At 42.0% G+C, this 27,437-nt stretch overlaps 1 protein-coding gene across 1 annotated transcript in view; it reads left to right on the top strand.

The window, feature by feature from the left end:
- Window positions 1-27,437, top strand: part of ERCC5 (ERCC excision repair 5, endonuclease) — a 55,747-nt gene that overhangs the window by 1,387 nt on the left and 26,923 nt on the right. The window contains exons 2-9 of the mRNA XM_073614458.1: window positions 1,040-1,152; window positions 10,066-10,241; window positions 14,901-15,022; window positions 15,112-15,204; window positions 15,924-15,984; window positions 16,777-16,920; window positions 20,689-20,896; window positions 25,324-26,490. Coding sequence (XP_073470559.1) covers window positions 1,065-1,152; window positions 10,066-10,241; window positions 14,901-15,022; window positions 15,112-15,204; window positions 15,924-15,984; window positions 16,777-16,920; window positions 20,689-20,896; window positions 25,324-26,490 — 2,059 coding nt within the window. The 5' untranslated portion in view covers window positions 1,040-1,064. The remainder of the gene's footprint in view (window positions 1-1,039; window positions 1,153-10,065; window positions 10,242-14,900; window positions 15,023-15,111; window positions 15,205-15,923; window positions 15,985-16,776; window positions 16,921-20,688; window positions 20,897-25,323; window positions 26,491-27,437) is intronic.

Raw genomic sequence — 27,437 nt, 5'->3', positions numbered from 1 at the left:
AAAGATGCTGCTTGCAGGACCTTTTTTTGCATCCTGCCAGCGCACCACTCCAGTGTGAAAGCCCTCGGGCTTTCACACTGGAGAGGCAGGAGACGCTCTTTTTAGTGCTGTAGTGCCTGTAAAGCGCCTCAGTGTGAAAGGGGTCTTAACTAAGCCTTAAAGTAATACTAAAGCCTCACCTGTTTTCTCTCGATCTAGATAATAAGATAGGTACACTAGTGTAACCCTTGGCTTGCTCATGCTGCTTCCCTAAGCTTTTGTCAGGGAGCATGCAGTGATGAGTGCATAGTACATCCCCTGATGTCCCTCCTTGGCACTACGTGTCCCATACGTCTATGTGCCCCCTGCATACCCCATATTAATCCTCTGTTGCTGCCTGCTCATGGTGGCGCAGGCGCTCTGCTCGCTGTCTCTTTCCCAAGTATGAGTGGTTCCTACTGAGCCACCCCAGAGGAGGAAAGCTACAGCAGGCATCTTTGGGCTGGTTTCAGGAAGAAGCAGCAGCAGCAGACACAATAAGTACACAGGTAAGCTGGTATAAATACTATGTAAATTGTTGAGTTTAATTACACTTTTACCATCATCTGATTATTACATTTTCCACATGTAGATGTTTTAGCCTATTACTTGATAGGATGGTACATCAAAGAATAAATGGCTTCCCTTAGGCTTGGTGTTCAACCAGGTTCAGCATAGGTGAAGGGTAGAATCTGAGGCAGTGATGGCGAACCTTGGCACCCCAGATGTTTTGGAACTACATTTCCCATGATGCCCATGCACTCTGCAGTGTAGTTGAGCATCATGGGAAATTTAGTGGCCATTTCAACGCCCATTATGCAGGCATGGTTCACTGTAAACCCGCCATCACGCAGCCATCGTTGGAGTGCATACATGTTGACAGAAGAAGTCTGCAAAGAGGTTGCAGGAGATCAGCAGCACTGAACTGCAACAAATAATGAAAATAAGTATTTTATTTAAAAATGTAGAACCCCCAAGCAAACTTTGCTTTATATTCTATATTTTTTTTCATTTTTCACAGGCAAAAATTGATGTAATCAGCAAGTATGGGAGTTCAAGGCCTCTGGAAGCTGCTCGAATGTTCTGGAAGACCAATAAATCCAGAGACATTAGAAGGGAAAATCCTTGCTGTTGGTATCCTTGACAAAAAGAGCTTGTTTACCATGTATTCTGTGTCTTGTGTGTCTCTACAGATCAGGTATTAATAGAGACAATGAAAGTGTGTACTTATCTAAAAAGAAAAGGGTACTTTTTGTTATTTTCATGTGTTTAAATTAGATGGTTGCATTTAGCTTATATAGCTGTGTATGTGTGTATGTATGTATGTATGTATGTATGTATATTTTACAGGTATTCATGAGTAAATCTAATTTGCTCTTGTAGTTGGTAGAGAAGGTCCAACTACTTTAGGCCTCATGCACCCTGGGGCTTTTAATTCAGCCATATTTCCCCACCCGGGAGCCACATCTGCTGCATACAACTGCCCATAGTGAAATAATTACAGGATGCTGCTCTAAGTGGGTATACGCACTACCTACACTACTAAAAGATGTTTGCCCCTGGACATAGACAGCCTGCATCCAGAGGCGTATCTTTTGTGCCCATGTTTACAGAAGCATCAAAAAATATCTGTGTACCGTCACATCCTGTAGTTGAGTTCTATGGGCACAGCAACTGTGGCTCTGGGGCAGGGAAATACATCCATTCATTCTACGGCCCCAAACGCCTGTGTGCATGGGAACCTTCCTGATTTCTTAGATGCTCCAGTAAATTTCCAGGCAAATAGTTAAAGCGGAACTTCACCCAAAAAGGGGAAGCTTCACTCTCCTTCCTCCTTTCCCCCTCCAATCCCCCCAACCCCCCCTCCCCTTGCCACATTTGGAATACATTTTTTTTGGGGGGGGGGTGGAGTAGCAGGAAGTTCTCCTCCCCCTCTTCCCCCACAGCCCAGTCCACAGTCTTCTGGGACATGTCACAGGACCTTTCACAAAGCACAGCATTGGCTCGTGCATTCACAGTGGGAAGCCATCTGTGAAGCCACAAAGAGTCACAGCTGGCTGCCCACAGTTAAAATGCCAGGACCTGAAGAAATGGCCTGGCTGGGGACAGTGTGGGATCCTTGGATAGGTGAGTGTCTGTTTATTAAAAGTCAGCAGCTACAGTGTTTGTAGCAGCTGATTTTTAATTTTTGTAGAACTAACTAAAGCCCCCCCCCCCCTTCTTCTCTTTTTATTTAATATTCCCAGTCTGTGATTGAGCAGTATGGGAGCAGCAGCCTGCTGATGATATCCCCATGTTTTCTTTTGCTGTAAGCATGTTCACAGGGCTGGACTGACAGCTTGTCAATATGCTAAAAGCAGGAGTAAGCAATTCTCCTTTTCCCCAGTAATTAGATTGTAACAACCTTGTAGCATGTCACAAGGGAGGCTGCTTCAGGATCAGATGTGTTTTAAAGCCAAGACTGCACAGTTATCAGGATTTATATTGTTGAGCATCTTAATCCAAGAGGTAGATGCTGAACAATGATGGTGCTGTCATTCTGTAGAGAAAAGCAGATGAAGGAATTCTTGGGGGGTACTGTGTTCTCTGTGAGACGTAATAAATGCACATGACGTAGCATGCATGCACTTGCCATGAAAAAGTATATATGATGTTCACTTTTTGTAAAGGCCTCCAGTTTAAAACCATAATTCAAAAATCACTTTCACTGCTATAATCCCTTAGTCTGCGACGCTGTCACTTGAAGACACTCATTAGGCCTTCTTCACACAGGCGATTGCCTGCAGACCCTGGATTCCAGCCACTAGGATCAGCAGATTCTTGTGGCTGGAATGACAGGTGGATGTGAATAGCGGCTCAGCCTGTACAAAGTAATGACAGGCCGAGAGCAGCCATCTCTGTTCCAATGTGGCTGAACACCAAGTGGTTACCTGCAGTCAAGGACAGATGTCTGAGCTCGGATGCAGTCAGATGTGTTTAGGCTTGGACATCAGTCCCTAACAGCAGGAACTACTTGGTGTGCATCTACATGCAAATAATGATAGCTGCTGTCAGCCTGTCATTATTTTGTACAGGATGAGCAGCTACTGCTATCCGCATACAACTTGAGGGTAGACAGTACAAATACAATACACTTTAATACAGTAGGAATCAGAGGGCCCTGCTCCTTGGAGCTTACAATCTAAGAGGGAAGGTCAAGAGATACAAGAGGTAATAACTGTGGGTGATGTGCTGAATGAGAAGATAAATGTACAGTTGTTAGGTGGGGGCCAGATAGGCTTCTCTGAAGAGATGAGTTTTCAGGGATCGTCTGAAAGTGGATAAAGTAGGAGAAAATTGGACGGATTGGGGTAGAGCATTCCAGAGAATGGGAGAGGCTCTGGGGAAGTCCTGAAGGTGAGCATGGGAGGAGGTGACAAGGGAGTTTGAGAGCAGGAGGTCTTGGGAGGAGCGAAGAGAACGATTAGGTTGGTATTTTGTGACTAGGTTAGAGATGTAGCTGGGGGCCAGGTTGTGGATGGCTTTGTAAGTTATAGTTAGTATCTTAGATTTAATTCGGTGACTGAGTGGCAGCCAATGGAGGGATTGGCAGAGGGGTGTAGTAGACGCTGAGCGGTTTGTGAGGTGGATGAGCCTGGCAGCAGCGTTCATGATGGACTGAAGTGGGGATAGCCTATTTAGAGGTAAACCAATGAGGAGGGAGTTGCAGGAGTCGAGGCGGGAGATGACCAGGGAGTGGATTAGAAGCTTTGTGGTGACATTGGTTAGGAAGGGGCGTATCTTGGAGATGTTGCGGAGATTGAGGCAGGAAATTTTTGATAGTGATAGAATGTAGGGTTGAAAGGTTAGTTCAGAGTCCAGGATTACACCTAGGACCTTGGCGTGGGGAGATGGGTTGATAGTTGAGCCATTGATATTGACAGAGAAATCAGGGGAAGTGGCACCTGAGGGAGGAAATATCATGAGCTCAGTTTTGGATAGGTTGAGTTTGAGGAAGTGATGCGACATCCAGGCTGATATGTCTGCTAGTAAGTTGGTAATGCGTGAAGAGACAGATGGAGAGAGCTGGGGGGTGGAGAGATAGATTTGGGTGTCATCAGCGTAGAGATGATATTTAAAGCCGTGGGAGGCAATCAACTGACCCAAGGAGGTGGTGTAGATTGAGAAAAGGAGAGGTCCAAGAACAGAACCTTGGGGGACCCCAACGGAGAAAGGAAGAGGAGAGGAGGAAGTAGAGTTGTAAGTGACACTGAAGGAGTGGTGGGATAGGTAGGACGAGAACCAGCGAAGAGTACAGTCACGGAGACCAAAGGATGGGATAGATTCAATTGGGATAGATGGGATAGATTCAATTGATGAGTGAGACCGGTGATCTCAGATGACCCAGTATTCGATGAAAAATGGAAACAAACACATTCTAAGTGTTCTCTGTATGTTCCATTTAATAAAAGTTCCACAGTATAAACAGTATAAACAGCATGAACAGCTGTGACATAAAAGTGCTGACCAGCGATAATAAAGGCAATATAAAAGCCAGCAGTGAGCTTAGAGATGGCTGCGGGTGACGTCCGTGCAATAGCTCCTCTTCCTGTACGCCTTAGCCCCACCACGCTGACAAAGTCCCGTAGGACATAACGTGTACGGGAGGAGGAGCTATTGCACGGACATCACCCGCAGCAGTCTCTAAGTTAACTGCTGGCTTTTAAATTGCCAATTGTTTTTTACATTGCCGTTCCTTTATTATCGCTGTTCGTGCTGTTTATACTGTGGAACATACAGAGAACACTAATGCCCCGTACACACGATCGGACATTGATCTGACCTTCCGACAACAAAATCCATGGATTTTTTCCAACGGATGTTGGCTCAAACTTGTCTTGCATACACACGGTCACACAAAGTTGGCCGGAAATTCCGACTGTCAAGGATGCGGTGACATGCAACACGTACGATGAGCCGAGAAAAATGAAGTTCAATAGCCATTTCAGCTCTTCTGCTTGATTCCGAGCATGCGTGGAACTTTGTGCATCGGAATTGTGTACACATGGCACTCGTAGACTATATAACCTCCTACAGGTGGCAGAGACTGGAGGGGCCCCCACTGTGGTACTGACGCTTGACGCTGAAAAAGCGTTTGACAGGGTACATTGGGGTTTCCTCAATGCGACTCTACAGAAATTTGGTCTGAGCAGCACGATACTCACAGCAATTATGGCACTTTACACAAAGCCCACAGCAAGAGTATTTACCTCTAATGTCCTTTCTGACATGTTTCGCATAACTAATGGCACACGTCAGGGCTGTCCTCTCTCGCCACTGATTTTTACCTTAATAATGGAACCCCTGGCGGAGGCCATTAGATCTTGCGACTCAATCGCAGGTATTGAAATAGGAGGCTACTCCCGTAAAATTGGGTTGTTTGCCAATGATGTTGTTTTGACCTCAACTAGTCCGGCCTCTTCACCGACGAAGGTACAATAGATTTTAAATGAATTTGGGGGGGCATCTTACTACAAATTGAACTTCAATAAGCAGGGCTGGACTGGGACAAAAATTTGGCCCTGGACTTCCTCATGACTGGCCCACTTTAATTTTGAGTGTCCCCAACAGCGCCCCCCTTACATCAGAGTGTCCCCAACAGCACCCCCCTTACATAAGTGTGTCCCCAACAGCGTCCCCCTTACATCAGAGTGTCCCCAACAGCATCCCCCTTACATCAGAGTGTCCCCAACAGCATCCCCCTTACATCAGAGTGTCCCCAACAGCATCCCCCTTACATCAGAGTGTCCCCAAACAGCATCCCCCTTACATCAGAGTGTCCCAATCAGCAGCCCACTTCACATCACAGTCCCCACCAGCAGCTCCCTTCACATCACAGTCCCCACCAGCAGCCCCCTTCACATCAGAGTCCCCACCAGCAGCTCCCTTCACATCAGAGTCCCCACCAGCAGCTCCCTTCACATCAGAGTCCCCACCAGCAGCTCCCTTCACATCAGAGTCCCCACCAGCAGCTCCCTTCACATCAGAGTCCCCACCAGCAGCTCCCTTCACATCAGAGTCCCCACCAGCAGCTCCCTTCACATCAGAGTCCCCACCAGCAGCTCCCTTCACATCAGAGTCCCCACCAGCAGCTCCCTTCACGTCAGAGTCCCCACCAGCAGCTCCCTTCACATCAGAGTCCCCACCAGCAGCTCCCTTCACATCAGAGTCCCCACCAGCAGCTCCCTTCACATCAGAGTCCCCACCAGCAGCTCCCTTCACATCAGAGTCCCCACCAGCAGCTCCCTTCACATCAGAGTCCCCACCAGCAGCTCCCTTCACATCAGAGTCCCCACCAGCAGCTCCCTTCACATCAGAGTCCCCACCAGCAGCTCCCTTCACATCAGAGTCCCCACCAGCAGCTCCCTTCACATCAGAGTCCCCACCAGCAGCTCCCTTCACATCAGAGTCCCCACCAGCAGCTCCCTTCACATCAGAGTCCCCACCAGCAGCTCCCTTCACATCAGAGTCCCCACCAGCAGCTCCCTTCACATCAGAGTCCCCACCAGCAGCTCCCTTCACATCAGAGTCCCCACCAGCAGCTCCCTTCACATCAGAGTCCCCACCAGCAGCTCCCTTCACATCAGAGTCCCCACCAGCAGCTCCCTTCACATCAGAGTCCCCACCAGCAGCTCCCTTCACATCAGAGTCCCCACCAGCAGCTCCCTTCACATCAGAGTCCCCACCAGCAGCTCCCTTCACATCAGAGTCCCCACCAGCAGCTCCCTTCACATCAGAGTCCCCACCAGCAGCTCCCTTCACATCAGAGTCCCCACCAGCAGCTCCCTTCACATCAGAGTCCCATCAGAGAGCCCCCATCAGCAGCCCTTCACATCAGTGTCCTCCCTCTCCCACATGTACTCACCGTTTTGAAGGAAGCTTCGTTTCTCTCTCCAGTCATGTGATAACAAGTGATAGGGGATAGAGGAAGGAAAGTCTGCCGTTGGTCTATCTCCCCCTGCAGGCTGGAGGGAGCATAACGCCTAATGGAAGGAAGCTTCTCCTCCTGACAGGAGTGAAATTGCGATCACTCACTGTCAGAGAGGAGCGGCTCCAGGACTGCACCTGACTGGCCCACTGAGCCATCAGCCCACCGGGAATCTCCCGGTAGTCCCTATGGCCAGTACAGGCCTGTCAATAAGTCATCTATTCTGGCGATAGGGTTGACAAAGAAAATGAAAGAGCATCTTAAAGGAACCTTCCCGTTTCAATGGGTACCTCACAATTTAACATACTTAGGAGTTACTCTATCATACCCAACAGCTTCCACATATGAAGCAAATTTCCCTAAATTGTTAGAGACAATTAAACAGGACCTGCAACATATATCGAAATTCGAAATGTCCTGGGTTGGGAGGATTGCAGCTCTCAAAATGACACTGCTACCTAAAATCATATATTATTTTAGAACCATACCAATCATTATACCAGATCATTTCTTTAGAGAGGTAGAACAACTTTTCAGGTGCTTCATTTGGGGAAAGAAGATGAACAAGATTTCGTTTCCTTTTATTAATGAAGCATAAATTAAATGGTGGAGTAAATTTCCCTAATATTAAAAACTACTACTTGGCTGCTAGACTGGTTTGATACCAACTCTGATAAATTATGGGTCCAGATTGAGAAGTGTATAGTCGGTAATAGAAGCCTGCCGGCCCTACTATTGTCAAGTCTGACCCATCTGAAGTCAATTCATAAGCCTTTCCCATCCATAAACGCCACACTACTAGCGTGGAACAACCTGCATGCTGTGGTACCTCAAGATACTAAAGATAAATGCACAAACTTTCCACTGCAAATATACGAAAACGTTATACCGAATTTTAATGTTCAGCCATGGATAAGAGAAGAGATACAGACCTATAGAGAACTGGTTACCAAATACCCCAAATCCACTGCATTCCCCTATATCCAACTCGCCTACTTTCATAAAAACAACCCCAATATACACTATAATATCCACAGGGAAACATGGACACGCTTGAACTCTGACCGAGACGGCACAAAAGGACTGTTGTGGTTTTATGACAAGCTACAATATAGTGGTGCTTTTCATAAATCCTCAAACATGCAAAACTGGGAAAGGGAGCTGGGTAATCTCTATACACAGAAGGATTGGCAAATGGCCATCCAATCCCACTTTCAATACTCCCACTGTGTAAACCACTGGGAATTGCTACTGAAAATACTATATAGAACCTACTTAACTCCAGTAAGACTGACACAGGTTTACCCAGACTCCACTCCCAATTGCTGGAGGGACTGCGGAGGAAGGGGATGCATCCTACATATACTATGGAGCTGCAAGGAAGTCAGAACTTTTTGGAAGGAGGTGTTTTCCCTAATCAATAAAGTTACAGGAGAAGCTATTATACCCTCACCACAGTTGGCACTTCTTAACATAGGAATGCACTTAATCCCAAACAAATATAGATCTCTAATTACTCACATACTAATTGCAGCAAAACTAACCAAAACTTCTAAATGGAAATCTAAAGAGACTCCTCTGTTGTCAGAAGTTATAAATAGAGTTAAAACACAATACACATATGAAAAATTTTTCGCCATAAAAAGCCATGATATCCCAAAATGTAATATATCCTGGGAATCATGGGTAGCGCAATATCCTACCAATTAGGGTAAATTACTTGCATTATTAGATACACGCATTTTTTAGATGGTACATGTAACTTGTTAACGTTCTTTCTGTTAAACCGGTAAAGTGTTCTTTTTCTTCATTTTTGTATGAGCTTTGGGAGATATACCCAAATACATAATCGATTAGGGAAATTATAACAAATAATTTAAATAGTAAGCAACACTCATATGGAAGTGTGCATGACACTATTTGTCTGTGCGGGCCAGTGATCTGTGGCACAGTTAGAACCCATTGGGGGTGCCTGGATCACAGGTGCGACGCCATTACTTAAGATGGTCACAAGGTAAACGTGATCATTTGACTCAATTAAAGGAACAACTCCTTTTTTTTCTTACTAACTTGATTTGGTACTGGATTCCCTGCTGATGAAGAGGTGCATCCTCTGCAGTATTGTATAACTCTCAGATGTACTATGTATTATTTTACTGTTGAACTTTCAATAAAAACTAATTGAAAAGAAGGAAATGATCAGAATTTCCGACAACTGATTTTGTTGTCAGAAAATTCGAGATCCAGATCTCAAATTTTGTGTGACAGGAATTCCTATAGAAAATGTGTGATGGAGCCTACACACGGTCGGAATTTCGGACAACAAGCTCCCATCGAACGTTTTCCGTAGGAAAATCCGACCGTGTGTATGGGGCATTAGAGTGTGTTTGTTTCCATTTTATATCGAATCCTGGGTCATCTGACATCACCGGTCTCCTTCATCAATTGCATCTATCCCATCTGTGGATACAAGCTCATTCTGTTAGCTCAGAGGTCCATCAGATCTGGTAAGAGTTTGGATTGGCTGGTGGAGGATTAGTCACCTTGAACATTGTCAACAGGATTCTTTGTGTATTCCCTCACGAGGTGTTTCCCATCACCGAAGAACTTTAATCATTTATTATCGCTCTTTTCTCATATGTGTATGGACTTATACAATGCGCTGCACTTATTCTTTTTTTCTTACATTTATTTGAAGTGTTGTGATTTGCCTTCAAGTGTTCAGCTTGCATTTTTTTGCTATCATAATAATTTTTAGTCGTGTGTGTGTGCGCTGATTACTTTAAATTATACACACTTCCTGTGAGCCCAGAGCATTATGGACCCACCAAAGAGTGAATAATCACATTGCTCTGTGCAGACATATTGACCGCCAGAGAGAAGAAAAGTGCTGTCCCACCACAAAGAGAAGATGAAACGAGCTCCTAAACCCAACACTTTTAACACCTGAAAACACAACTTTATGGACATTTACCAACTTATAGGAAAGTTTTTGACTCTAGCAAACGCCTATATATGAATTCTGGTATATATTTATCTCTCAGTAACTGTGCAGTTAATGGTCTTAACCATAGAGTAAGATATAAGTATTTGGCTGAATCAAGCAGTGAAAGGCGCGAGAGACCGCCATGGAAATGCCATCCAAAATGCTCATCTTTTGACATTATTCCATCGACTTTGCAAGTTGTTATTTTTTAGAATACGCCCTATTTTTGTATTTGATGGTGAAGCCCCTCTCCTGAAGAAACAGACTCTGGTAAGTAATATTATTTTTCTACCTCCCCAAACAAATTTAACCGTTACTCTTCTACCTTTAGGTCATTAGGTGTCTTCTTTCCATACTTTTAACTTGCATTAGAAAAATCACAAAAAAGTGTGAAATGGAGTGTAAAGTAAACACTTTTATGCACATACAGAGTTTATAAGGTCATGTGCATAAATTCATTCTAGTAGCTAGAATGTTCATTCTAGCCACTAGAATTAATTTACATGCTTGTGCATTTTTGGGCGAGTAAAAAAAAAAAAGGGCCAAAACTCTCTTCACAAAATGCGGGATATGGGCATTTCTATTTCATCTCTGAACACTGCTCTAATAATTGGAGCTAAATGTTCCCATGTACATGGACACATTTGGGGAGTTAAAGCACTACCACCAACAATTTGCTAGCACTATGACCGTGTGGCCTACCGCCTGTTTCGGTAAATTTAACAACATGAGCAGCAGATTCAGGTAGGTCTTATTGATGACACTTTTACAAAGTAATGCACCAAATTTAAAAAAAAAAAAAAAATACCTCCAGTTCATAAATAACAGAACTGGTGGTAATTAAGATCAACTCTAACTTGGCATACAGGGACAGGCAGAGTGCCTGTCCCTGTACGCAGAGTAGCGTACATGCTGGCCCATTTTGCAGGTATAACTATGTAAAACACTAAACATAAGTGCCCATACTGTTTAAAATCCAGTAATGCCATGTCTCACTGCTCTGAACGTGCTCAGTTGCTCACGATTCTTGGCACTGTGCCTAAAATCAGCCACTAGAGGCCAATCCCCTGACAGCTTTAAGATTAACTGTTTGCTAAAGAGGGAAGAAAGCAACAGGAATGACACAGATTGTGCTGAGGGAACACACATTAGAGAGGGAGAAAAGAAAAGCAGGGGAGGTGACCAGACAAACTCTGCTGCCAACGAGACACAAAAGAGTTAAACTTACAAGGTTAGTGTCTTATCTACTGATATTCTCCATTCTCCCTCATGGACAGCCTGTGAACTGCAGAACTGTAAAGCTTCTGTCAGCCTTCCTCTATATCTGAGCCAAGACATACAATCAAGGCTGGAAATGTACACATTTTAATTACAGAAAGTGATTGTTTTTGAGACCAAGGAGAGGGGGAGAGTTTTCAATAAGGAAATGTTTGATCTGGGCTTCAACAAAATGGCGGCCTCAATAAAGAATTAACTGGAGCAATGCTGGAGGCAGTTTACAGCACACACGTTTTGGTAGCATAATTATTACTGTGGAATGTTCTTCTGTTAAAGAACATTAATTATTAAACTCTTACGAGTAAAGTTCCGCTATAAGGACACTGACGGCTTCACAGTCAACGGCCCCCTAACAACCAGTGACGTTGCAGCTGGTGAAGCCTGATGGGGAAGTGGAGACACTGTGGGGTTGATTTACTAAAGGCAAATCCACTCTGCGCTACAAGTGCGCTTAGGCAGTCGCTGTAGATCTGAGGAGAAGCTCTGAAATGAGGGGAAGCTCTGCTGATTTTATCCAATCGTGCAAGTAAAAATGCTGTTTTTTATTTTCCTTGCATATCCCCCTCGGATCTTCAGCGACTGCACTTCCAAGTGCACTTGTAGTGCAAAGTGGATTTGCCTTTAGTAAATAACCCCCAGTGTACCCATCAGTTCTACACTTGCTTTATAATTGACAGCAGGCAGTAGTTGAATTCTATAGCCAATAGCAGGCTGTCTGTTGGCTAAGGATCCACCCACTGCCTGCTGTCAATCACAGGGGGAGTTGACTTGATAGGGAAATAGTGTTGTGAATCCCCATCAGGCTCTGCCCTCTTGTAGAGTAAGGGGAAAAAAGTTTTTGATCCCCTGCTGATTTTGTACCTTTGCCCACCGACAAAGAAATGATCAGTCTATAATTTTAATGGTAGGTTTATTTTAACAGTGAGTGACAAAATAACAAAAAAATCCAGAAAAACACACTTCAAAAAAGTTATAAATTGATTTGCATTTTAAGTGAAATAAGTATTTAACCCCTTTGCAAAACATGTACTTGGTGGCAAAACCCTTGTTGGCAATCACAGAGGGCAGACATTTCTTGTAGTTGAACACCAGGTTTGCACACATCTCAGGAGGGATTTTGTCCCACACCTCTTTGCAGATCCTCTCCAAGTCATCAAGATTTTAAGGCTGACGTTTGGTAACTTGAAACTTCAGCTCCCTCCACATATTTTCTTTGGGATTAAGGTCTGGAGACTGGCTAGGCCACCCCAGGACCTTAATGTTCTTCTTGAGCCACTCCTTTGTTCCCTTGGCTGTGTGTTTTGGGTCATTATTATGCTGGAAGACCTATTCATGACCCATTTTCAAATCGCTCAAGATTTGACGGTACATGGTCCATCATCCCTTTGATGCGGTGAAGTTGTCCTGTCCCCTTAGCAGAAAAACACCCCCAAAGCATAATGTTTCCACCTCCATGTTTGACGGTGGGAATGTTGTTCTTGGGGTCATAGGCAGCATTCCTCCTCCTCTTCCAAACACCGCGAGTTGATGCCAAAGAGCTTGATTTTGGCAACATCTGACCACAAAACTTTCACCCAGTTCTTCTCTAAATCATTGAGATGTTCATTAGCAAACTTCAGACAGGCCTGTCCTTTCTTGAGCAGGGCGACTTTGAGGATGCTGCAGCATTTCAGCCCTTCGCTGCATAGTGTTCCCAGTTGTTTTCTTGGTGACTATGGTCCCAGCTGCCTTGAGATTATTGGCAAGATTTTCCGTGTAGTTCTTTGCTGATTCCTCACCATTCTCATCATTGAAACTCCACGAGGTGAGATCCTGCATGGAGCCCCATACCGAGGGAGATCGACAGTTATTCTGTGTTTCTTCCATTTGTGAATAATCGCAGGAAATATTGTCACCCTCTCACCAAGCTGCTTAGTGATGGTCTTGTAATCCATTCCAGCCTTCTGTAGGTCTAGAATCTTGTCCCTGACATCCTTGGACAGCTCTTTGGCCTTTGCTATGGTGGAGAGATTGGAATCTGATTGCTTCTGTAGACAGGTGTTTTTTTTATACAGCTAAGAAGCTGAGATTAGGAGCACTCCCTTTTTAAAGCTCGTTACCTGTATAAAAGACACCTGGGAGCCAGAAAACTTGCTAAATGATAGGGGATCAAACACTTATGTCGCTCATTAAAATGCAAATCAATTTATAGCTTTTTTTGAAATGTGTTTTTCTGACTATTTTTGTTGTTAGTCTCTCACTGTTAAAATAAACCTACCATTAAAATTATAGACAGATCATTTCTTTGTCAGTGGGCAAATGTACAAAATCAGCAGGGGATCAAATACTTTTTTCCCTCACTGTACAAAACTGAGAGCTGCAGTGTCACTGGTGTTATGTGGAGGCACAATGGAATTCCAAAGAGTGTCTTAGACACCCTTTGTGAATTCCACTGATTAAATTTAATAGCGCTGTTTTTTTTGTTTTGTTTTTTTACCCCCATGTGTCTGTATGCTGTTTGCATATACAAGGTCCACCATATTTCCTGTATTTGCGTTGCATTCTCGTGGTGCCAGTCCCATCCAGAGGCTGCCTTCCAGTTATTACCAATGTAACAAAACGTCCCACACTCCGCTTGAGTGCTTTCGTCATATACTGCTTTCTCCCAGTCTGAATATAGATATCAGATATTCCAACCACTCACAAGCACAAAACAAGACGATACTTGTTTAGTTGCTGAACATAGACTCTTTATTAGAACCAAAAATACAAGTCTTATATACACAGTTAGAGGAGGTTCCTACCTCCTGCTTATTTTACTCTAACAATACAACTGTGCCCAGAAACCTAATTAACATGAGCTAATTAACTAATCCCTTAAAGTAGCCGATGTGACTCTGTGCCCTCCTGAACATTGTTATGATAAATCAGGGTTTCACTACAGGTCAGACTTGTTGTCACCGAGCTTCACACAGAAGATTATACATTATCATAAGTATAAACACAGGACACCTTCACACAATAGCAGGAGCTCCAGCAGGAGTCGGCCTGTCTCTTACATTGTACAGAGGCCAATGTGATCAGCTCTTCTCAACTAACATGTTGAGTTCCGAATCAAACAAACCAAGAATTGTCTTTACATATATCCTGGGAGATATTGTGGGTTAATATTACTGTCCCAGTTTAAGTAATGCAAGATATATTTTCGCAGTCACCCTGTGCACAGGGTGACTTAGATATAAGAGGTGCATGAGGAGCTGAAACAAGGGTTTCCCAACCTTTCCAAGGGATTCTTGGTTTCACGGGCCCTCCTGTCACATTCTACTTTCATGTGTGATGATAATGATAGCAAAGCCTAGCTTAAAAATTTTCACCTATGACTTCTTAATATTGATATAACTTATTTGCTATCTATTCCACTCTGTCAGCCACTAATTGTCACCATAGACATTACTTTGATACCAGGTACCAGAAAGCGTGTGTGCATTTTTTTTCACTAACATAGCTTGGAAAATTGGAAGAACAATACCTTTCTGAAAAGGCTTTGATTATACTAGAGGGAGAGATGGTCATTTGAGGCTATAGCTTTAGGCTTAATTTCCTAATAAATTGAATCTGTCCATGTGATAAATTAAAACCTACTTATAATCACATTTAACATTCTAATTTTAGGCAAAGAGGAGGCAGAAGAAGGATTTTGCTGCCAATGAAGCTAAGAAAACAAATGACAAGTTGCTGAAGACCTTCTTGAAAAGACAAGTCATTAAAGCTGCTTTGTCTGGAAACAAGAAAAGGTGTGCACCTTGTACTGATCTCATACTGCCAAAGCCAGTCATCCAATGTGAATGTAAGCATATAGTAATCTCACTTTGATGTTTTCCAGCAATGAGGAGTTTCCAAGTCTTTCACATGTACGAAGAAAAGAAGAGGAGGATATGTATGCTCTAGCCCCCTTAGAAGAGAAAGCGAGAAATAGGTACATTCAATATCTGACTTTATCAACTAATTAGGAAAATATACAAACTGTTGCATGCGAAAAAGTACTTGTAATTTCCAAGGATTTGGAACACTTTAACCAATGCACTTACAATATACTCTGTAGAACTATGGAACACTGTTTATACCAGCCTTTCTCAACCTCTTTACTCCAGTGGAATCCTTAAAATAATTTTAAGGTCTAGGGGGAACCCCTGCCAAAATACTGATTGGGGATCAGCGGGGTAAAAAATGGCCCTTATATTGGTGGTCTATAGGAAGCATGCCCCCTCATAGTGGTGATTGGAATGACACCCTTACAGACAGCTAAAAATGTCTTTGGTGTTATGTTGCTGGCCCTTCCAAGTGGCATCTGCTCTGGAACTATGCAAGTACCATTAGATGGGAGGTCAATCGGCTCCAGCTCAAAGCGCTCTAGTTGAGTTGGCTGGTTTATACACTTTTATCACATTCCGGGATTGCATGTTATAATGTGCACAAACCCTTCCTTCCTACATATCCCTTATTTTCCTTGCACAGGAGCAGCAGTCGGCTCAAATGGTGTTGGTTCAGCAAATACTGAACTTTTATAGAGCCTGTAAATTGTGCATTTTGTGTTCGTTACACCACATTTATAAACTGCACATCATGAAACATTTTCTGCACATCTTTTAAACCAGCATATTGAATATATTTTGTGTACTTGTTTCATCTGTTTAGTTCTGAAGAGGAAGAAGAGAGAGAATGGGAGGAGAGAATGAACCAGAAGCAGATCCTTCAGGTTTTGGTCTTTTTTATGTTTTGTTGTTGTGTTTTTCAGCAGGGACTTTCCCCCTTCTTCCTTTTTGTTTTTTTTTTTTGTTTTTTTTTTTGCTTTAGTGGACTTTATAAAGCTTTCTGAAGTCAGGCTGAAAATGATGTGACAAGATAAATCATATGATGCTCATCACTAATGCTTGAATTACTGTAAAGTTGACATTAAAGTGGTAGTAAACTCTATCTCTTTACTTAGCTACATGTAGGATCCTTCAAATCTTTTTTGAGATGCATAGTTTTTAAGATTTTGCCCTGTTCTCTGTTGGATTACGTAATTCGCGCATGCGCAGTTCAATTCAAATTGACGGCATACTGACGGTCAGTCAGTGTGCCGTGAAAGCGTATATCGATGTGCCGTGGTGACATAATCCTCACTCCCCGCCATTGTAGCTGTCCTGTGAGAGCTCCGAGTATCATCTCTTCCTGGAATCACAGGGGTAGTTCACACTGTAGTGTAGCATGCACACAGGAAGTGAATATAATAGCTGCTTATCTGCACTGTAAAGTGACCAGTTTCCCAACAGCAAACCACACAAAACAAACAATGCAAATAATAAAGAGGCTTCGTTACATCTTACGGCACATGCGCAAGATTACCATGGCCATGTAGGAGAAGGGCAGAAGTAAAGCAGGAATCGGCTTCAGAGGGTTTCCCTAGAGATTGTGCCAGCTTCAGAAACATTGGAAGAAATAAAACTGGGGGGGAGAACATCAGTCAGGTTTAGTGATGGTTATTTTTTTCCTTCTAATTAATTAGGAAGAATTTTTTGCTGACCCACATTCAGTGGATGTAGACTCTGAGGATTTTACCAGCCTTCCTCCCGAAGTGAAGCATGAAATCCTGACAGACATGAAGGAGTTCACCAAGCGAAGAAGGACATTGTTTGAAACCATGCCAGAGGTATAAGTAATAAGTATGATCAATGCACGTTATTACATCATATTTACCCAGCAATATTTATCGTCATGTTTGTTTTAAAGGAATAAACCATTTGTTTTCTTCTGCTCTTTATTTGTATACAAAAAGCAAAATACTAATGTTTAAACATTCTTTGTATTGAAAAAAAAAAAGTCTATTAATCGCAATATAAAAACACTATAGTTAAAAAGAAATACTCGAGTACAAGATACCAATTATTATATTTAATATGCCTTAATTTCCCTTTTGTCACTTTATATGGAATGATGTTGGCCACACACTGTGCAACATAGTGAAGGTGTCATTCAAACAAAACAAAAAAAAAGGAACCTAGCTGCACACTCAAAGATTTGAATGCTGATTGTCAGTGTAGTCAGCTTTTTCCTTTTCTGGATATGCACAGTGTGCGGGGCAGACAACAAGCCCCTGCTGACATTTAGAACCTGGCCTTTTCCAGAGTGCCCGGCTTTCAGGCTTGGGAGCAGTACATTCTACATTTAACAGTGAGTATGTCAGTTGTTTATGGTTCCCACTTTTAATTTATTTCCTTGGTGCCACAACCAGACTGATATATAGCTCAAACAGCTATAGTAAACTAAATGTGTAATATATGAACTGACCAGCAGGTGGCACCAGTCGCACTTTACATAGACCATATTTGCTTTTCAGCTGAAACAAGATGTATGCAATAGCACTTTAACCACTTCAGCCCCGGAAGGATTTGCCCCCTTAATGACCAGGCCATTTTTTTGCAATACGGCACTGCGTAGTTTTAACTGACAATTGCAATTGCACGGTCGTGTGACGCTGTACCCAAACAAAATTGACGTTCTTTTTTTTCTCAGAAGCTTTTTTTTGGTGGTATTTGATCACCTCTGTTTTTATTTTTTGCTCTTTAACAAACAGAGTGATAATTTTGAAGAAGAAGAACATTTTTATTTTTTTATTTTTTTTTTTTACTTTTTGCTATAATACATATCCAAAAATAAAAAAAATAAAAAGAACACTTTTATTCATCAGTTTAAGCCGATATATATTCTTATTCTTCTTCTACATATTTTTGGTAAAAAAAATCTCAATAGGTGTATATTGATTGATTTGCGCAAAAGTTATCGTGTCTACAAACTATGGGATAGATTTAGGGACTTTTATTTGTTTTTTTGTTTTTTTTTTTTTATTTTTTTTTTTTTACTAGTAATGTTGGCGATCTGCGATGGTGTGTGTTTTTTTTTTTTTGTTTTTTTTTGTTTTTTTTTTGCGAAACTGCAACATTGCGGCGGACAAATCTGACCCCAAATCACACTTTTTGGGGACCAGTGACATTATTACATTGATCAGTGCTATAAAAATGCACTGATTACTGTAAAAATGACACTGGCAAGGAAGGGGTTAACACTAGGGGTGATCAGGGGGTTCAATTTTTTTCGCTAGGTGTGTTCTAACTGTAGGGGGGGTGGTTTTACTGGGACATGACAGAGATCACTGTTCCCGATCACTGGGAACAGAAGATCCTTGACATGTCCCCTGTCAGAACGGTGATCCGCCTTGTTTACACTGGCAGATCCCCAGTCTGCCTCTGTACTAGGCAATCTCGGGTCGCCGGCGGACATCAATTCCCGCAGCGCTGCTAGCGGCAGGCTGGCAGCAAGTTGTGGCAGCAAGCTGGTCGGCAAGTGGTTAATAACTAAGTAAAAAAATAACAAAAAATTACAATAAAATGTGCTAAAACAAATGTAATTAACCCTTTACTTTGGCAGCTAGATAACATAAAGATCGGAAATTGGCGTTGCCGGCATAATAAATATACCAACATTTTAATGCACATTGCAGCCATACTCAACCAGGGTTCTTTGGAACTCTAGGGTTCCCTCATAGGTTTCTAGGGGTTCTTTGAGCTGTGGTTGATTGACCTCCTGTGTGATGGCGTCTGCATAGTTTTGGGTTCAGATCCACTAGGCAGAGCCAGCAACACCATTTTTTTTTTGCTGTCTTGAAAGCTGACATTCTGACCACCAAAGTAAGGGGGCATTCTTCCCACTGACCTCTGATGAATTAATTTTATCAGGGGTTTCTCAAGACCTGAAAATGACTTTAAGGCTTCCCCTGGGTGTTAACAGTCTGAAATAAAACTGGTGTATAGTGTACCAAATATTGCTTTTTGTATTATTGGTTAGTTGTCCTTTTTTCCATACTTGAATATGTCCATTTGTACCAAGACATAGCTATGTGTAAATTCAATACAGTTTAATGTTTTTTTTTTGTTGTGTTGTTTTTTAATGAGAAAGTTTACTTTTAGTGGTTCCAATTGCATTCTCTTACAAGCCACTCTACAGATGTTCAGTTGGCATTTTGAATATCTGAATTAGCATATCTGGTCAGGTCATTTTTATGAAATGAACAAAGATCTTTGAATGCTTCTATAATTCTCAGTTATTTCAAATGAATAAAATTTCCCTCTCCTTTTTCCCGGACAGCAACCTAAGAGATGATCAGTTCCTCCCTCTGTAGAAAAAAAAGCCCCACCCCGTCATCCCTCAATTTAAATTTGTGTTTCCTATCATCCAGCAGCAGAATGTTTTGTTTTCTTTTCCTGGACTGCATGGTCATTAGTTCTGTAGTCTGCCCCCTTCCCCAGTGGCAGATCTCTTGGGGCTGTTGTGTTCTGGACTTACTTTTCCTCTGGATTCTAGCTGAAGCCATGTCCTTCCCTGTATTTCCTCAACTCCAGCCCCAACCATGGGCCAGCTGCAATCAAGAACCTTGCAGGCTTTTCTGTTATCTGAGTGGGATTGGGGGAAAGAGGTCCTTGGGTCTGAGTTTGACTTTCTCTAGAAGCCAATCAATCATTATATTGGTGGGTGAATCTGCTAACCTTGGGAAGCGACAGGAGTTGGTCCCAGATGTGCCCAATAAAAATCACGATGGGCATCAGCTCGCGGGATTGGGAAACACATGTGCAGGAGTTACCTGCTCAAGGGGCTTGTTCTCCAGACCTGGTCCAAGCTTCTTTCAACATAAGGGAACTCATGGCAGTAAAAGAAGCCTTGCTAACCTTCTAGGCAATAATCCAAGTACATGAAGTTCAGGTCTTCTCCAGCAACACTACTATGATAGCTTACTTTAATTGCTAAGGTGGTACCAGGTCACCCACTCTGCTGCAATTAGTCCAGGAGATCCTGGGTTGGGCAGATGTAAATATAGCTTTTTATCTCTGCAATCCACATAAAGGGCTCCACAAACCTGGTTACAGACCTCCTCAGTTGCCAGCTAATTTGCCACAACAAATTGGAGCTGAAATAAGATGTTTTCTTGGGGCTTACCTCCAGATGAGGTATGTCAATAGTGGACCTGTTTGGCCAACAGTAGGGTAAAGCATTCTTTTTTCTGACAAGGGAAATATATTCTTGAGGTATCCATGCCCTGTTCCAAGATTGGACTGCAGGTTGGATGTACTGTAGGTTGGGCATAGTATTTAGATACAAGCAGGTTTGGTGTAGGCTGGGCATGGTAATTGGACACAAGCAGGTTGCAGGTAAGGATGTGGGTTCATGTCTCTATATACCAACTTGCATAGATTTCTAGCTCAGGGGCCTCGTTCACAGATCTGGACAGTATTGTTTGTATTTCATCTTTTTTCAATGTTACAGATTTTATTTCTGCAAATATTAACCCTAAAATAAAAGTTAAAAAAAAAAAACAAAACATACAGTTGACCTTGTAAGATGATGACATTGATGTGCTCTTTTGAAGGGCTCTGATGATTTCTCCAAGTATCAGCTGGAAGGACTGCTGAAGAAAAACAATTTGAACAAGTGCCTCAATAACGTGCGGAAAGAGATGAGCCAGCAGTACGTGGGGGAGGTCCGTGCTCAGTTTGAGACAGAAGGGGGATTTATGAGAGAGGTTGAATCTAACCGTCTGGTCTCAGAAGACACTTCTCATTATATTCTAATTAAAGGTATATGTAATATGTAACTATAGCAATTGCACCCATAAATTGCCACCAGATGTACAATATCATATGAGATTATTTTCTACATGAATGCACAGTGCTACTTTTGTTAAAGCTCAACTGAATCCTTTGATATTATTGCTGTGATGCCGTCAGGCTGCATGCGCAATAATAAAATTAGCTGTTTTTTTTTCTTTGTTTACTGCAACGAGGGGTGAAAACCCTGCTTTCTGGTGGCACATTGGAGAGCCTGACCTCTGCATGACACAGAGGGCCACATTGTGGGTCATCGGCTATCTGACACATCCTTCTGCACGTCCAGCTCTCCAGCATGTCGCTAGCAGAGAGTATTTTTTAACAAATAATAAAAATTGCAAAATATTTAAGTGATTATTAAGCCATGAAAACCTTCATATGTAATATATATATAGCTACGGGGTGCGCTAAAAGGCTTAAAGGAAATCTGTGCTGAGAGGTAGTTGGAAGCTACCATTTCTGTCTTCTGATTATGAAAATGCTGGTTGCCTGGTTTTCATGCTGATGGTAATGCTTCTGGTTTTTCTGAGTCACTAACTTGGAGGAATGAAGATCAGGTGCTCTGATTCCATTTGCTTCATGCTTGTTCCAGGGTAGTGGCTCAGAATGTGTTGGGGCAGAAAATCAGTATGACAGCCGGGCAACTATTGTTTTTAAGGAGGCCAGCAATGACCGCCCACATACTTCTTCCAGCATTTGTTTCCATAAAAGGCAAAGTCCACCTTTTGCAAAAAAAAATTAAAATTAATGTGCATTTATTATTTATATAGAAATGAGCCTGCAAAGCATTGCAACCACAATCAGGGGAATTGGGGGATCGCAGGTGCAATGTCAGGCTCCTGCAGACTTCCTCCAGCTCCCAATCTGTACTAAGGTACAGTCTTTCAGTTAGACAGCTGGAGGAAGTGTCAATGGATTGAGTGTGGTAATCACTGCACTTATGTTCCACTGAGAACTACAAGTCTGTATTGTCGTGATGGCAGATGGGACTTGTAGTTCATTTATTCAAAGATCTCTGTGAATGAAAGATGCAGCTGTACAGGCAGAGCCCCACACAGCTGTGCCGATTTTCAGAATTGACAGCAGCTGTAGAAGAATAATCCCAACAGCTGTTGTGCCAAGTGGAGGGGGGGGGGCACTTTACACTAGATTACATGTTACAACCTACAGTATACAGTGCATCAAGAAAGTATTCACAGCGCTTCAAGTTTTCCACATTTTGTTATGTTACGGTCTTATTTCAAAATGGATTAAATCCATTATTTTTCTCAAAATTCTACAAACAATAAATGAAAAAAGCTTGAAATGTTTGCAAATTTATTTAAAAAACAAAAAAAAATCCCATGTATGTAAGCATTCACAGCCTTTGCTCAGTACTTTGTTGAAGCACCTTTGGCACCAATTACAGCCTCAAGTCTTTGAGTATGATGCTACAAGCTTGGCAACCCTATTTTTGGGCAGTTTCTCCCATTCCTCTTTGCAGGACCTCTCAAGCTCCATTAGGTTGCATGGGGAGTGTCGGTGCACAGCCGTTTTCGGATCTCTCCAGAGATGTTCAATTGGGTTCAAGTCTGGGCTCTGGCTAGGTCACTCAAGGACATACACAGTTGTCCTGTAGCCACTCCTTTGTTATCTTGGCTGTGTGCTTAGGGTCGTTGTCCTGTTGGAAGATGAACCTTCGCCCCAGTCTGAGATCCAGAAAGCTCTGGAGCAGGTTTTCATCAAGGATGTCTCTGTACATTGCTGCATTCATCTTTCCCTCAATCCTGACTAGTCTCCCTGTTCCTGCCGCTGAAAAACACATCCCCATAGTATGATGCTGCCATTTGTATTGTTTGTAGAATTTTGAGGAAAATAATGAATTTAACCAATTTTGGAATAAGGCTGTAACATGGCAAAATGTGGAAAAATTGAAGTGCTGCGAATACTTTCTGGATGCACTGTATATGGGTGTAAGGTGCAACATATAGTGGGAAGCCATTGAAATCACACCTACTCATGAGATCTATCTAGCCTTCCTACTTGATGTTTATTATTATTATTATTTATTTTTTTTTTTTTTAACCAGGCAAAAAAATGAAAGCAGAACCAAAAGAGCTTAATAATTGATGATTATCTTTTTCATACATATGGTACAGAAGAGGGACACTTTTTGTATTCCAAGAGCTTCACTTGAATGGGCTGCTATACACATAACAAATGCCCCAAGTAGCTCAAGAACCTTTTTCGTTCGCAGAGCGTCTTTGTGTTTTTTTCAGTGTGCGTTTTTGGTGCATTTGTACCAAGTTTTGTCATGCGGCAAAACACACGTCTTCTAAGCCCCAATTATTAATCGTCGCAAGAGCGGCGCGCCACACAACACAGAGAAACCAGAAAGGAAAAAGGAAAAAGATTTCACAGTAGCAGGAAAATTATGTCACACTAGCTAATGTTATCATTGGCCAAAATCAAAAATGCAGAACATCAAAGTCGCAAGGAAGTCCCACTGGAAATCTCATGAAAATCGCATCACATTAGTGTGAACCATATCTAAGAGGTAATCGGTAGTTAATCTAGGAAAGACTTTTAAATAATATAGATACTTTGTATAAGCTCCAATAGATGGTATATCCGCGCTCAGGATAAATGCAGGTTGCAGCCTCCCCTATTGGGTTCCCAAAGGAACTTACAAAGAATAAATAAATAAAAATGGGGTAAATGGTGCTACCCTGTAAGGTATGGGGATAGTTAACTATAAGCCCACCCTATAGGAAGAAGGGGAAAGCCTATCCCAATAGGGCTAAATGTATTTGAGTGTGCACATCAATTAAATGTGAAAAAAAAATGTGCTGGTGCATATATTTCTAACTGAACCCATATACGTACAATAAGTGATCAAACAGATATAGTAGAGAGTGTCAAACTGAACACATAATGCAAAAAGTGCAATAATAGTGTAAACTTAAGAGGTCAAAATGACATTAATAAGAGAATTAGAAAATGACCAAAACTGTAGTAATAAGTAACGTGAAAAAATAAACCAGTACTAATTAGTGAAGTCTTGTATATAAACGTAGAACTTAGCAATATATAAAAAGTCCCACACACAGTGTGTATATATAAATACAACATAAAAAGTCTCAAACGGGTGAATATGAAGCGTAGATGAAAATTCTGATTCCAGGTTAGCTAATTCCAGCTCTTAAAGGTGACTTCGGTGCTCAGCAAACCAAGTGACTTGTAGTGCTCCCCCTGTTGGGTCCCCACTTACCAGAAGTTGTTACCCCTGCAGGGGTATTAGGCATGTGTGGGTACCGTGGATGGACTCCCTCCTCAGCTCTCCCAGCGTTCCCAATAGGCTGCCGTAGCTGTTTCCACTCATTGGGGGTGTTATGCACCGATTAGCATCTCCTGGGGGTCACTCCACAGCTTTCTCAGGCATAGGTCCTCAGAGGGACTTGATCACACTATGGGATGGGGCACCAGAAAGCCTCACAAAACCCCTCGAAGATCTTTTGTTATTCTGAAAAAATCTAAATGGATTTTTTCAGAATAACAAAAGATCTTCGAGGGCTTTCGTTGTTTAGCCATACATCTGCAAGAGACCTTGTTCTTTTGAAAAAACACAGACTTGCTGACCAGATCACCAGATGAAAATTCAAGTGTTACTAAACCCAGGACCCTGCATTCCTTATATCTGGTCTCCCACAGCACACAGAATATGGAAATGCAATTATTTTGGTAAATATAAACTGCTAAATACCTTTTCTCATCAGCAGTTAGAGCAGTCTTGTGATTTCTATCAGTGTCTAGCAGAGCACTGGTTAAAGCTTGTAGGAGGAGTTTTCATTCTCCTCTGACTGTCCTATGAAGCTGCAGGACCCTTGACCCTCTGTCTGAACAGTGCTGATTGGCCCTGTGCTGCTCACATGCACTCTCCCAAGAAAACAAAAACTCTCTAGCAAAACACACCAAACTGAGCATGTGCAGCATGCCCCCCAAGGCTCTGTTCTATCAGGAGATGGTTTGGGGACTGTGGAAGAAGGGGAGGATCAGAGAAGCCAGGATCAAACAGCCTTTTTTATACAGTGTTGAGGATTAACCCCTTAGGTTCCACAGTGATTATAACAAGCATGCTTTACTGCATATATAGACTGATTTTATTGGTGTGAGTTTAGTAACACTTTAGGGATAGAAAGCCTAAAGAAAACTGATGCAGCCATCACATCTAAGAATTGGTAAGCTGCAATATAATGTTTGCTTTTGTAATTTAATACCGCTTTAAACATTTGTTTCTGATAATCTTGGTTGAAAGAACTGCTGTTGGTCTTTGGTCCTAAAGTGGTTTATAAATGTACAATATAAAAGAAGCGTTTTCAGTACTCAATATTACTTTTCATATGCCTTCCTAAATTTAGGGATTCAATCTAAGACTGAAGATAAAAAGGAGGATAACGCAGAAGAAGCAACACCCTCTAGTTCACATGATACAACTCCAAAAACATACCTTGATTTTAAGTTGGCATCTGCTCACAAACCTAAGAAAACAAAGGACTCTGTTCAAGAAGCTGCACCACCCTCCCCAAGGACACTGTTTGCTATCCAGGAGGCAATGTTAGAGAACAGCTCTGATGAGGAAGTTCATGATAGTAAAGTTAACAAAAATGACCCTTCTGAGTCAGTCTGTGCAGTAGATGGCAGTGTCTCACCAAGGACTCTACATGCAATTCAACGGGCTCTTACTGAGGATGAAGAAATGGGGAACAAAAACAGGTCTATTAAGATAAGTGATGAAGATCAGGAACGGCCAAGAGCTAAAGTGCTGATTATCAGCAGTTCAGATGAGGAGGATGCTTCTCTGGTCACTCAATATGGAGCACAAACAAACCCTATCGTACCTGTTACAAGAGCTGAATTTTCACCAAATCCTGCCCAGAATAATACAAGTGCTATCTATGAGAAATCGCCACTTTATTCGGTGCCTAATCTGAAGCCCAGTGAACCACTTCAAAAACTGGCTGGATCACCAGTAGAAGGAGTAAATATCAGGGCCCATGTAGTAAAGAGAAATCTCTTTCATTCACAGGGCACACCTTTGACAAGTCTTTCAAGTGGTTTTGATGCATGCTCTCCTATGAAGCCTTCTCTGACATTGGAGAGCCACCAACTAGATGCTTCTACAGATGTAGAAAGTGGCATCTTCATTTCTTCTAAAACAGAGACCATCAATATAGAAAAACATAGCCAACCTGATGTTCATACAGTTAGCAGTGAAAGTGAAAGAAATCTTCAGATAGCAACTGGTCAAGTAACAGGCAGCATCCATGTACCTCTGGTGTCTACATCAGGGCTATTGTCTGCAGCCAACAAGCCCTCAACTGAAGTGAACGCTGAAGACCACAGTCCACTGGATGTGGTCCTACAAGATCAAAAGGTCACCAAGTCCAAAGTGGAGGATTCTGGCAGTCAGCAGTCTTCTTCCAATAATATTCCAGACATTGCGTATGTCCCGATGACTCCAGAAAGTATTCCAGTTACTGAGGGAGAGTCAGACATAGAAAAAGAAGTTGATTCAGATTCTGATGGTAAGTAGTCATTGCCTTTAATGTCATTTTTACTGCTTGCCTGATTGTGTATGAATCTGTTTATTGCTATACTGAGTAGTGATAAGTAGTAACTGATCTACCTATGTGGGAGGATTTTATATTGTAGAACATTAAATCCAGTGGGGGACACAAGCATTACTAAAGAAACAATTTAGTCTTGAGTTTAAATTTTAATTTTAAAAAGTGCAGCGCTGCTAATCTTTTTTTAATCAATAAAAATATATACCTGCAAATTGCAAGTGAAAGTGATAATAATTCAGTGATTGATATATAAAAAGTAAATGACTCAAAATTAAACACCCAACAGTCCTACTAACACACATGGGGTAAAAAGCCAAAAATCCTTAACTCAGTGAAAATCAAAAGTAAATCAATACTAGATAAGTAGCAAAAATAAAAGAAATCACTCCAAATAAAAACCCACCATCCCTGCTAGCATAAATATAGTGAAATAAATATAGTGAAATAATTACTCTACAATAAAAATCACATAATAATGAATACAGCTAATACTATAGTGATATATAAGTAAAAATTAATGATGAATATTAGTAAACACCCCACTGCCCTACTAACACAAACTAAATAAAGATAAAGGTGTGTAGATAAAAAAAAGAGAGAATAAATTGCACTCCAATAGTGCCAAGTGACCAGTAGTCCCACTTCGCTACAAAAGTATGTTCTTCAGACCAACAACACCCGTGGATCTTCAATCTGACGCACCACAGTGCTCCACCATCAGGCATGCACGCTCACCTTCGCCTCTGACCCATATAATATCCAGGCCAACATGCTCAATCAGCAACAATAACGGTTTCAATGGATGATCTTCCAAAGCGAGCAAAGTCTTCTCTTGTATTATTAGAGGTGTGCACTCCAGAGAGAGAGATATCACTATCCCCCTGTACAAATCATTAGTAAGACCT

This window comes from Aquarana catesbeiana, linkage group LG02 (assembly GCF_042186555.1).
Source record: "Aquarana catesbeiana isolate 2022-GZ linkage group LG02, ASM4218655v1, whole genome shotgun sequence".
In the NCBI taxonomy this organism is placed as follows: Eukaryota; Metazoa; Chordata; class Amphibia; order Anura; family Ranidae; genus Aquarana; species Aquarana catesbeiana.
Note: the sequence above shows the minus strand (reverse complement) of the source record. Positions and strands in the feature narration are given on the sequence as shown.